This window comes from Terrapene carolina, unplaced genomic scaffold (assembly GCF_002925995.2).
Source record: "Terrapene carolina triunguis isolate 2854851 unplaced genomic scaffold, T_m_triunguis-2.0 Scaffold42, whole genome shotgun sequence".
Classification (NCBI taxonomy): domain Eukaryota; kingdom Metazoa; phylum Chordata; order Testudines; family Emydidae; genus Terrapene; species Terrapene triunguis.
Window position 1 is genome coordinate 55,490,299 of NW_020664393.1, and position 13,192 is coordinate 55,503,490.

At 43.5% G+C, this 13,192-nt stretch overlaps 1 protein-coding gene across 1 annotated transcript in view; it reads right to left on the minus strand.

Moving 5' to 3' along the window:
* Positions 1-13,192, minus strand: part of MBOAT2 (membrane bound O-acyltransferase domain containing 2) — a 190,356-nt gene that overhangs the window by 43,650 nt on the left and 133,514 nt on the right. Inside the window, exons 6-7 of the mRNA XM_024200479.3 lie at positions 11,488-11,542; positions 2,110-2,293 (exon numbers count right to left, since the gene is read on the minus strand). Coding sequence (XP_024056247.1) covers positions 2,110-2,293; positions 11,488-11,542 — 239 coding nt within the window. The remainder of the gene's footprint in view (positions 1-2,109; positions 2,294-11,487; positions 11,543-13,192) is intronic.

The window sequence follows — 13,192 nt, forward strand, 5'->3', positions numbered from 1 at the left end:
AATGATAGCTTGTAAAAAGGCATAACAGGAGGGAGATATGAAATAAATCATTTTAAAATGTTGACTAGATTCAGTTAACATGCAATTAACACAGTAAAATGCTAGACTAGATTCATGTCATGCACTTAACACAAGTGTACAGGAGGAGGCTGGCATGAATATTTGATGTTATAGAAATAAAATTTGACAAGAAAGGAAGCATATAGTAAATTTAGCTGAAAGATTCTTTCATCTAAGATATTAACATTTGCTGATCCTCATTAAGTTTCTTATTTTGATGAGTTACCTAATGATTTGTTTTTCTTTAAAAAGTAAAATTAATATGAAAATCTAGGAAAATATCTTTAGATAATCATTTTATTAAGATAACAGGATTGGAACATGAGTCATAACAAAACAATCAAGGTTGTAAATGATACAGCAAATGCAGTAAACAAATAGATAATCCACAATTTTTTCAAAAGCACACAGTACTCACCGGTGTTATAAAATGCAGCCAAATTTGTCTAACACCAGTTGGGAGATGAAGTATCAGGAGCACAGACAGTTTATCTTAATCTTAATGTCAAAAAGCGAATGCAGCATAAATTATAAATAAATAAATAAATAAATAAATAAAATTATAAAAAATCAAGCTGTATGAGCAACACAATTTAAGGGAAATTGCTTACCTGTAGCTAGAGTATTTTGAAGGTAGAATCCTTTATAGAGTCACACATATATTGGCCTTGTGACCTTCAGATAGCAAGCTTACTAGCAAGATTATGTGGTAAAGTTTAGTACCACTTTGAGGCATATGCACAAGCATATCTACATCAGGCAAGCACATAGGCCTCACCCTCACTTTCCAACTACCTGCTCAGAAATAAGATTCAAAGTTAAGCAGGGAAAAGGTAAGTTGGAGGTGGATTTGGGGAAGCAAATATATTTGGAGATCTCCACTTCTTTCACAATAACCTTGTGTTCTCTGTTTGAGGTGATAACTGTATCTTGGACTAAAATTCAAATATGTGTACATATATACAGTCAGACGAATTAATGTGCAGGATGATGGAAACATATGTTCCGCATCCTTAATGTAAAACTGATCAGTTTTAAAAAAGGGTAATATACAAAATGTCAGTAGTCATTGGTCTTAATTCAAATCATATGTGCATCGTTTGCAACAGATGATCAACAGGCCTTTCAGCCATATGTGCCTGGACCCCCACTCTGATAAGGGAGCAAATAAAAAAACCCTAATGTGCATGGATTCGGGTGCAGTGTGGTATGATAATGATACAAGTATGTCATTGGTATTGTGTCTGTACAACAAACAATCTGTTTACTTGTCCTTCATATGAATAAAGAAATGAAAAAAAATTAAGACTGAAAAAGTTCCTATAACCATGTTAAAGCTCTCTCTCCCCTAAGAAAGACCTGATTAGAGGGGCTTGGTACATGTAAATGTGCAGTTTTAGCCTGAAATACAGGAAGAAGCTAACAAAAAAGTTTAAGAGACTTTGAAGTACACCTCTACCCCTATATAAGGCGACCTGATATAACACAGATTTGGATATAATGCGGTAAAGCAGTGCTCCGGGGGGGTGGGGCTGCGCACTCCGGCGGATCAAAGCAAGTTCGATATAACGCGGTTTCACCTATAATGCGGTAAGATTTTTTGGCTCCCAAGGACAGCATTATATCGGGGTAGAGGTGTAGCTTATAAATCTCCCATTCAATTTCCATGGACAAAATGCATGCGGTTTTTCCCATTATTTCCAGCTCATTTTCAGAAGCAGTTCATGCAGACAAATATGCTTGTAAGGAAGTGCACATGAACTGCTTCATCTGAAGGTGGTATTTTACCATATAAGCTTATTAGGCAGCTCCAAGATTATTTACTTTTGTTCAGAAGACCCAACAGTGGGAATCTATGCAGAACACCTACCTTTCAGGAAAAAGACTTTTTTTTTTTTTTAAACAAAGAACTGTACCACTGAATAAACTCCAGATATATCTGAGAAGTTATGCCTGTAAATGAATAATGCAAACCAAGCTTTTCATGCAATGACTATATATATAGAAAGAGATATATATAGCAGCACTGCAAAAAATCATAGTTCTTACATTTGGTGAGGGATCTGTTTGTTCATATTTTACATCTTCTTTCCCATTTGCTTCAGACTGTGTCAGTTGGTATGATCTGCCTTCAATGAAAGTAATATAGTCTTTATAAGAGCATAATGGGCCTGCCAGGATACCCATGAAATTACAGTTGTAACTTAAATACTCCAGTAGACTTGGCATGCGTCTGTAATTCAAAGACAAGCAACTTGTGAGAGGTACTCTATGCTTTTAAAACAGTCCACTGTAGGAATAATCATTTATTTTATTACTTATTCTAATTTCAATTAAAACACATACAGTGAAGCAGTCTAGTTACATTTTTATAACTACAATTTAAAATATAAATGAATGTTTCTTCATCAGTCTGTACTGAGCGTTTCCAGACTGATTTGCCTACCCACAGGGACTTTCTCAAAGCCCAAAATCATACCATCAGTTTTAAAGTAGATCTCCCCACTGTGATCAATGAGAAACTCTGCTTAAAAATCAATGATATAATATAACTATGCAATTAGATAAAGGGCTCTTGTCAGTCTAAATTTAGTTTGTCCGGCGTAAGAGACTGAATGATTTTTCATGGTAGCACAGGTTTTATATATATAGTATATACATACGTCTGTGTACACGTACACACACACCCTTCTGAACCACCCTAAGTACACTAATACAGGCAAAAAAAGCATACTAAAAAAAAAATAGAACAGCTTTGGTCCTCTGTCAAAATTGTGGTAAAAATTCCTGAAATTGACAAAGAATTCCAAATGGTTTGTCTTGTGGAAATGACATGAAGAATAGAAAAATATTGAATAAAGGAGGACATTTTCTACCTGTATGTCCTAATAGATGGTACAAAAACGATATTTAAATAAATGAGAACTGTCTGTAAAACCCCCATTTGGGATTTCTTTTTGAAAGGACATAAGCATAAATGTCAACACCTCACATAAATTATAGGTCCTTCCATTCTGTAAGTTGGTATTTATTTCTCCCCTGATTTTTTTTTTTTTTTTAAGAGAAGGAAGGCACTCAATTCTTCAGTAGCTGTCATTGAACCATTATTTCAGTGATAATAAGATGAGTAACAAAAAGAATTGTGATGTTCCCTTATTCAGTTTTTGAAAAGCACATTATATACCAACTACTTTCCCTAAGAACTGTTAACATAATCTTTCAGTAACTTAAAAAGTGCTGAGAATGATTTCTACTCCACACTCAAGTAATTTTGAATACTTCAGTTCAATCAGGACTCAAATTTATGATAACAAGAAGCCTAAAATCAATGCATCCAAATGAATGAATATACTAGTTCACATTTTCCCTATATACTTCATCAGTATGATTTTTCCAGTGTAGTAAACACCAGGATATGTTGACTTCTTGGTCTACTAGAGTTTTGGTCGCAGAACATCTTGTATTTAAACTTAAATTCAATTCCCAACTTCATTAACTTCATGCACACACAAAACCTACGTATTTCTAAATTATTCTTACAGCAAACATGGTGTGGCTATCACCACCGGAGGCAAGATAGGAATACTAAACGCTTCTCCAAAATGAGAGACACTGTCACCTGTAGTTCAATTCTCACTGGAATCCGTGAACAAATTTCCCAAAGATGGTTTTCCACCTGCTATTATTTCATTTTTGCCACAGAAAAGTAATCTCTATATTTTTAATCCGTTCAAATTCCCTTAATGCATAACTCAAGAGTTGGAGTGGTCAGCTGATCAAAACAGAGAATTTTGAAGAGTTTAAACATAATATAGCATACTCTTCTTTTACAGAAGATGCAGCTGAGGATCTGCCCCTAGCCTCAATCTCAGAAAAGGTACCAGAAAGAGTAAAAAAAGAAAAAAAAAAGTTACTAACCTTTCCGTAACTGTTGTTTTTCGAGATGTATTGCACATGTCCACTCCACTGTAGGTGTGCGCGTGCCCCAAGCACAGTCGATGGAAATTTTTCCCTCGATGATACCCATCGGGGCAGCTTGGGCGCCCTCTGGTGCTGCATGCTCATAGTGCCCGTATAAAGGGCCCAGTGACCCCGTTCCCCCAGTTTCTTCTTTCCGGACAGCTCCGACATAGAGGGGGGTGGGTCGTGGAATGGACATGTGCAACACATCTCAAAGAACAACAGTTACAGAAAGGTTAGTAACCGTTTTTTCTTCGAGTGCTTGCACATGTCCATTCCATTGTAGGTGACTCCCAAGCAGTTGCATAGAAGGTGGGATTGGAGTTCATGGACATGCTTACTGCAAAACAGCTCAACCGATTCTGGCATCGTCCCTAGACTGTTGGCATACTGAGCAGAGAACATATGCACTGATGACCAAGTTGCTGCTCTGCAAATGTCCTGAATAGGGATGTGAACTAAGAATGCCATTGATGATGCTTGTTTTCTTGTGGAGTGGGCAATCAGGATAGCTGGTGGCAGAACACCATCTGCTCGTAACATGTGAAAATGCACGACGTGATCCAAGACTAAATTTTCTGAACAGAGATGGGAAGACCTCATCCTGTCAGCTATTGCGATGAACAATTGGGTGGATTTACGGAATGGTTTGGTACTTTCTATGTAGAATGCTAGAGCATGTCTAGCATCCAATGAGTGAAGCTGCTGTTATTCTCTATTTGCATGTGGTTTCAGATAGAAAACAGGTAGGAAGCTTGCCTGATTGCTATGAAACTGGGAAACCACCTTTGGGAGGAAGCTTGGGTGAGAATGTAGCTGCACCTTGTCCTTAAAGAAGACTGTGTACGGAGGTTCCGATGTGAGGGCACACACACCATTCTAGCAGAAGTAATGGCCACTAAGAAAGCCACCTTCCATGAAAGGTATAGCAAGGGTCATGTTGCCAACGGTTCAAATAGGGGACCCATAAGTTCTGATAAGATTGGGTTTAGGTCCCATGGAGGGACAGGTTCTCGCACTTGGGAATATAGTCTTTCTAGATCCTTGAGAAAACAGATATTACTGCAAGGTAAACCTTGATTGAGGAGATCGCTAAACCTTCCTGTTTCAGGTGTAACAAGAATGTCCTGAAGTGACGACCGCGCGTGTTGGGAAGACCAGATGGAGAACTGCTTCCACTTTGAGAGGTAAGTAGCACTGATGGATGGCTTCCTGCTACCTACTAGTGTATGGGGAGATTTTAGCGGACGAGCAAAATGCCTGGACCACTATTAATAACTGGAATATCGATTGTCATGCTTATTGCCAAAAGCAGCTAAATCAGTAGGTCTTAGCAGGCTTCTGCAACGGCTTTAGCATATCTAGCAAGAAGCCAGGAGGGTAAGGGGGCCCTGTGTCCTTTCTGATAAGATCTCTGTTGAAATTGCTGAGGTATATGTTTTAGAAAAACAGGAAACTTATCTATATCTCCCCTTTGGGATGTGTTTGTCAGGACCCTCAAGACATGCAGATTTTGCAAATACACATCTGTCTAATTAATGGTTTGAGGAAACCTCTTGCTTAAACTTTGAAATTGTTTGCTTAACAAGATTTTTTTTATTGACATGTTATTGTTACACTAACCCAAATAAATAAGGAGAGAAAGTATGGGGTAGATGGACTCTTCAGGGACACTTCATGGACACAGCTTAGGATCCCCAACAGCAGCTGAAAAACTGACCAATTGGACAGCTGTAATTGTACCACTCAAAGAGCCATCCAGACTTCAGTAACTATTGATTTTTGGGGTGTCTAAGTGCTTGAGACTAAAATAAAGCGCAGCTTTAAGTGAAAGAACTCGGGGGGAGGGATAGCTCAGTGGTTTGAGCATTGGCCTGCTAAACCCAAGGTTGTGAGTTCAATCCTTGAGGGGGCCATTTAGGGAACAGGGGTAAAAATCTGTCTGGGGATTGGTCCTGCTTTGAGCAGGGGGTTGGACTAGATGACCTCCTGAGATCCCTTCCAACCCTGATATTCTATGATTCTATGAACTCTTGTATTATACTATTTGCGCCAGCCACCTATCGGTCGGACGGCTGTCTCTTCGGTGATTTATTTCCTGCCAGTGCCCCATCAAGAGTAATAGTTACCAAGAGCTTTTGGTTTTTAGAATCACGGTAACAATAGGACCTAGCAAACCTGCTCCGAGCAAGCCAGCTTTCTGGGATTTAGCCATGGCATTTATTCCAGGCTGTCAGGTGGAGAGAGCTGAGGTTCACGTGGAGCAGACGACCGTGATGCAGAGAGATCAGGTCCAGATGTAGCGAGAGCGGGATCATAGCCACCATGGAGAGTCCTAGCAGTGTGGCGAACCAATGCTGACGTGGCCAAGCTGGAGTTATTAGAATGACCCATGCCCGGTCCCAGTTGATCTTGAGCAGACCCTTGTGCATGAATGGGATAGTAGGGAAAGTGTAATACAGGTGACTTGTCCACGGGAGTAGGAAGGCATCTGTGAGCAATCCCAGGCTGAGACCTCACAGGGAGCAGAACTGGTGACACTTCCTGTTGTGCCTGGTTGCAAAAGGTCTACCCAGGGAGTCCCCGACTGCTGGAAAATGTCTCTTGCGATGTCCAGGCGAAGGGACCACTTATATGACTGGAGAAAGACCTGCTGAGGTGATCTGCCCACTTGTTCTGCACTCCTGAAAGGTGAGAAGCCTCGAGGTGGATTGAGTGAGCTATGCATCACTCACATAGCTGAACTGCTTCTCGACATGGGGGTGGGGAGGGGGAGAGCAAGTTCCTCCCTACCTGTTGAGATAGAACATGGCTGCAGTGTTGTCCGTAAGAACCAACAAGCTCTTGCCCATAATGTGAGGCAGGAATGTCTGACCGGCCAGGTGAACTGCCCTGAGCTCTCTGACTTTTTAGTGAGAGCTCTTCCAGAGACCAAAGGCCTTCAGTCCTGAGGAGACCCAGGTGAGCTCCCCAGCCTAGCACTGATGCATCTGAGATCAAGGATATCAATGGTTGGGGCCCTGAAAAGGGAATGCCCACACAAACCGCCAGCGGGTCCAGCCACCAGTTGAGGGAGGTGAGGACCGGGGAAGGTACTGTGAGATCAGAGTCCAGATGGTGGTGGTTTGGCGAGTACACCGAGGCCAGTCGTGTCTGAAGGGGTCTGTGGTGTACTCTTGTGTGCTGCACTACATACGTACATAAATCCATGTGGCCCAAAAGCATCAGACAGTCCTGGGCTGTTGTAATTGGGTGGCCCTTGAGGTATACTATCAGGGACATGATTGTCTGAAACTGACTTTCTGGGAGGAAAGTCTGGCCTGGGTAGAATCGAGCACCGCTCCAATAAATTCTATCCTCTGTACTGGAGTGAAGGTAGACTTCTGTACATTTATTAGCAAGCCCAGGGCCTGAAATGTTGACTAGATGAGGAGGATGCTGGACTTTACCTGAGCCCTCTGACTAGCCAGTCATCCAGGTACGGGTAGACTTGCACCCCTCACCTCCTCAGGAAGGGTGCCATTACCCCCATGCATTTTGTAAACACCTGCGGAGCTGCTGACAGGCTGAATGGGAGTACCGCGAATTGGTAGTGCATGTGGTTCATGATGAATGTTAAGAACCTTCTGTGGCCTTGGAAGATTAATATATGGAAGTAAGTGTCTCTTAAATCGAGGACAGCATACCAATCCCCGGGATCCAGGGAGGGAATAATAGAAGCCAGGGAGACTATGAAGCGCTTTAATTTCTTGAGATAGCTGTTAAACTGGCACAGGTCTAGAATAGGTCTGAGACCGCCCATAGTTTTCGGGATTAGGAAATAATAGGAGTAGAACCTCTTCTCCATTAGATTTTGTGGACCCTCTTTCACAGCTCCCACCTGAAGAAGAGATTGAACCTCCTTGGCCAGAAGTTGCTCTTGAGAGGGGTCCCTGAAGAGGGAACAGGGAGGGAGGGTGTGAAGGAGGGGTAGAAATGAATTGGAGAATATATCCCACTTCCACCATGTTCAGTACCCAATGGTCTGTTGTGATACGAGAGAATAAGCACAGATGAAGTGGGATAGGCAGTCTGCAAATAAAGGGAAAAAGGGATCCAGAAACATGGAACCTGGCACAACATCCTCGAGCATCCCATCAAAAGGTCTTTTTGGAGTCTCCGGGTGTTTGGATGGGACAGACATTGACTCTGAGGTAGAAGGGGGTGGTGGTCTATTCCTAAAGCCCCTCTCCTTTTCCTCTGTGGGTCTTGATGGGCCGGTGGGGCGGAGTACCAGGAGGACTGCTGAGGTCTGTAGTGCTTCCTTGAAGTTGCTAGGATATACAATCCCAGGGACATAAGGGTCACCCTGGTGTCCTTCAGTCCATGAAGCTTCAGGTCGGTCTGCTCCGAAAAGAGCTAAGCTCTCTCGAAGGGAAGGTCCTGCAGGGTTTGCTGGACCCTTCTTCAGGAGGCCGGAGGATTGTAGCCATAAACTCCTATGCTTGGCTACCGTGGAAGCCTGGACCTGACCGCTGAATCTGCTGCATCCAAGGCAGCTTGCGGGAAAGCCCTTGTTATCCATTTCCCCTCATCTACCAGCAAGAAGTACTCCAGCCTGGCCTCTTGCAGCAGCAAGTCTCTGAACTTCAACATGAAGTCCCACATGTTTAAGTCATATCTGTGCAGGAGCACCTGCTGGTTAGCAATCCTGAGCTGCAGACCCCCAGGAGAGTTGACTTTTCTACTGAAAAAGTCCAACTTTTTGGAGTCCTTTGCTTTAGGTGTTGCACCATGCAGACACTGCCTTTCCCTTTCATTGGCAGCAGATACCACCAGAGATCCTAGAGACTGGGTGAGAAAGAGTGTACAGGAACTCGTAACCCTGGGCAAGAATGAAGTATTTCCTCTTGGCTCTCTTTGACATAGGGGGAAGAGATGCAGGGGTTTGCAAAGAGGCTTTCACAGGGTCCATGATGGCCTCATTGAGAGACAGGGCTACTTTTGATGGCCAGAATGTCAACCAGACTAAGGGAGGACTCCTTTACTACCTCCACCTGTAAGCCCAAATTTAAGGCCACCCACATCAGCAAATCCTGGTGGGCCTTATAGTTATAGTGGGAAGGCGACACGCCCGCCCCTGACACAGCCTCGTCTGGAGAGGAGTCCAGCACTGGCATTCCTCTTCTCCCTCTGTGCTGACAGGATCCCACAAAGCAGGTTCCTGAAAGTTGGCACCGGGTTTGGTACCTGAATCCTGGTCAGGTGCTGCCCAATGGGACGGAGGTGCCCTTCTCTTGGAGGCCACTGAATAAAAGTGTCTCAAATGGGGGCTGGAGATTGGAGGAAACCCCCACTGGTTCCAAAAGGGTCATGGCCCACTAGGCCAAGCACTCAATGGCATTACTGTGCCCAGGTCCACGGCAGGGTAGGGATGACTGAAAGAATAGCGGGGGTGGCTCCTCGGATGAGAGGAGTGCGATTTAACCTCTTGATTCCAGCGACAATGAGCCTCCCTCAGTGATCAGGGAAGTGCAGTTCCCACCAGTGCTGGAGACCAGTGCCAAGGTGGGGAAGTCTGCATTCGGGCCAACATGATCAGTTTCCCATTAGATGGTACCGTGGGCTCTGGAACCAAACCGTAATTAGGGGCCATGTGCTCCCTCCTGCCTTCCAGCACCGATACAACTGACTCTTATACTGCTGGTGACGCCAGTACCAACAGCGATAGCAAGTCTCTGGCAGCAGCAAATGCCTCCGGTGTGGATGGCACTGCAATAACACAGGTATCACACTGTCCCTCAGGTGCTGATGGTTCATCCGGTACTAGACTCTATGGTGCTGACTGCTGTGATGCCGAGGCAGAGGAGTGGCCTGACTTAGGTCTCACACTGCTCTGCTCCCCGTGCCTGGCCTTTGGCGTCAGGGAACATCCTCTCAGTTTCTTATGCCTCTTCCTCGGCATTGGGGATGGCGAACAGTGCTGGGAATCTTGCCTGGTGGAAGGAGCGCTCCTCACTGATGCCAACGTGCTGGGTGCCAAGTCCAACCGGCTCAGAGGAAGGTCTCAGCACCGCCTTTATAAGCAGGAACTTCAATCTGGCCTCCCGATCCTCTTTCATACGAGGCTTAAAGTCTCTGGAAATCGGACAACGATCCCTGACGTGAGCCTCTCCCAAGCACTTTAGGCAACTAGAGCGCGGGTTGCTCAGGGGCATAGCCTTGTTACAGGATGCACAAGGCTTGAAGCCTGGTGACCGAGGCATGCCTTGGCACCAGGTACTGACGAAATTCTGCTAACAAACGGAGAAACACAAACTATACTAACGAAGACTAATTAACTATTTACAACTACTAACTACAAAAATTATCAGAAAAATGACGCCCACTGAGAAAGCTTGCCGTAGCAAGAAGCACAGTTCCAGTGACCGTCATGGATGGTAAAAAGGAACAGAGGAGGTGTGGAGTTGGCTGGGCCCTTCAAACTGGCACTATGAGTGCGTGGTATGAGAAGGCCCCCAAGCCACCCCAATGGCTACAACCGAGGGAAAAATTTCCGGCAACTGTGCTCAGGGCGTGTACACGCCTACAATGGAATGGACATGTGCAAGCACTTGAAGTTTTGTACTCCATTCTTATGACAAATTTGGTCAGCGTGAATATGCTGCAATAGAATGCCCTCCTTCCTTTTAGTGTTTCAAGACCCATCATCCCACAATGCTATAACAAGAGGATTTCTCTTCTCTCATTTCATGTGTGAGGGAAATAGTAAGAAATTTGAAATTAAAATTTGAAGTTGCTGGGGGTTTTTTAGTCCAATTATCTTCATGCCATTAAGATTTCTGAAATAATAGGTACTAAAAAGAAAGTTATTTCTGAAGAGCAGAAATTCTCCACTTATCTGATCTGTCCACCACAAAAATGGTCTAGATTTCAGATGTTGGATACTTAAAGCCTTCAAAAGCTATATAACTACAATGTCAAACAGAGTAATCCCAAAGCACTTATGTACTCTTTGATTGGACAGACACTGTGGCATAAACTAGGGTACTGACATCTGTTAACAAGTCTTCCAAATAAAGAAAGGAGGGAAAGAATCAAACTAAAAGTCGTAAAAGAGAAATCAGAGAAAAGGATTTTGTTTCTTTGATGGCTGTAACTCACATGTACTATGCAGTTACTAATCACTTACTAAATAGAGTACATACTTTTATTCTTCATTGTAAAGAAAAAAACTTTAATAAGAAATTGTCTGTTTTAGCAAAAGCCTTGTAAGTAAAATGTAAAGTCTATTTCAGGAGATATCTTCCAAGGGCAAAAAAACCCACATGAAATTAAATTACAAATATACTGTACATGCAATCTAAACCAGATCCAGCTAGATAACTGGACATCTTATGTATCAACTGCACTAGAGCTATAAAGTCTTCATAATCCATGCAAAGCATTCAAAACAGAAACTATACTCATAAGCATAGGAAAGCCTACCTTACAGCCAAGCATCTCTGTGATGGGGTCAATTCTTCTTCTTTTCGAAACATTCCTGTAGAAGAGGGAAGAAATAAGCACTAGTTAACCATTTATTTGCCAGAGATAATGGGGTTTCCTTGTGTCACAGTTCAGGGCAACTGTTCCTTTATTCCCGCCCTCTGTGGTCCCTCGAGGGCACCCACTACATGCTCTCGGCTGCTCAGCCATCCCGTTTTGAAGTGGTGCTGAAACTAGGGGTGCTGCTTGAAGTAGTAATAACAAACACCACATACATGGTTTCCATTGTTTACATCATTAGCACTCCCACTATAAAACCTGTTCCAGCACCCCTGCTCTCTTAGGCAGAGACTCACATTCCTCTGCCTCCTGACCGGAGGCTGCACAGTTTCCTGCCCACACTGTGATATTCCCAGCAAGCCAGACTGCCTAAACAGGCCAGCATCTGCACTTTGCTTTCTCTCTAAGGGCTATCAACAGCTGTAATTTGCCTGCAGTTACAAGTTACCATGCAGCTCTTTCTAAGCGAGCACCTTTATTTTTATTCTTAAGGTGAAAACATTACAGAGTAAACATATTGAAAATTAAAAAACGTATACTCATGCTAATAAGTTTACCAGAGATCACCACCCCTCCCAACTCCAAAAAGGACTCTGGTATGAGTCAGTCCTTCAACCCTCACAATGGGGTTTTTCTGTGGTTACAAGTTCATAACAGCCTTAGCTCAGAATTAGTCAATCTATGTATACGTTAGTCTTTCCTTTATTACAGCTTGAGCTTTTGATCTTGAGACTCTGGGAACAAGTAATCCGTAGACAATGGTCCCCTCTTCAGGGTGTACCTTCTAAAGCAGGAGTCTCAAAGTCCTGGCCTCTGGGCCATCTGCGGCCCAAGAACTCCCCACTGCAGCCCATGGAGGAGAGACGCATGCAGACACGCTGCCCGATGTCTGCTGCAGGCGCTGCCCCCCGCAGCTCCCATTGGCTGGGGGAGAGGGTCAGAGATACCATCACAAGTCACCGAGCAGAGTCAGCCATGGAGGCAGCATCATTAGTTGCCAGGCAGAGTCAGCCATGGAGGCAGCGTCACTTTTTTCCACAATGAATATAAATAAGTCAAAATACTGAACACAAGTATCTGATGCACACCTTGCTGCAATCCTGAAGGTTTCAACTGCTCAGTCACTGAGGCCAAACATCAACAAACTGATAGAACTGAAGCGTTGCCAGGTGTCTGGCAAACATTAAAAACTCTCTGGCAGGCAAAGAATTGTATAAAGTTGTATGACAGTTTTATTATTTCTAAGAAATTCTAAATAAAAAATACAATATAAACGTTTTCTTTTCTGAACACCATCTTCAGTGACATTATTGGCCCGTTGGGAGGATTTGAGGAGTGGCACTGGCCCTAAGGTAAATTGAGTTTGAGACTCCTGTTCAAAAGGCTGGGTTTTGCATAACTGAAAATGGGGAATTTGCATTCACCTCCCCTTAGAGATTACCCAAGTAAACCATTTGACACTATTAGTCCCAAAAGTCCATTCTTGTCCAGCACATTGTTCAGTATAGTCCTTTGAATTTCATAAGACTTCCCAGGGGTCACAGCCCATCCCTTCCCAAAGGGAAGTTGCATACAATCCTGGCTCACAATCATTGAACACAGTGGTTTTCAACGTGTGTGTGTGTGTGTGTGTGTGTGTGTGTGT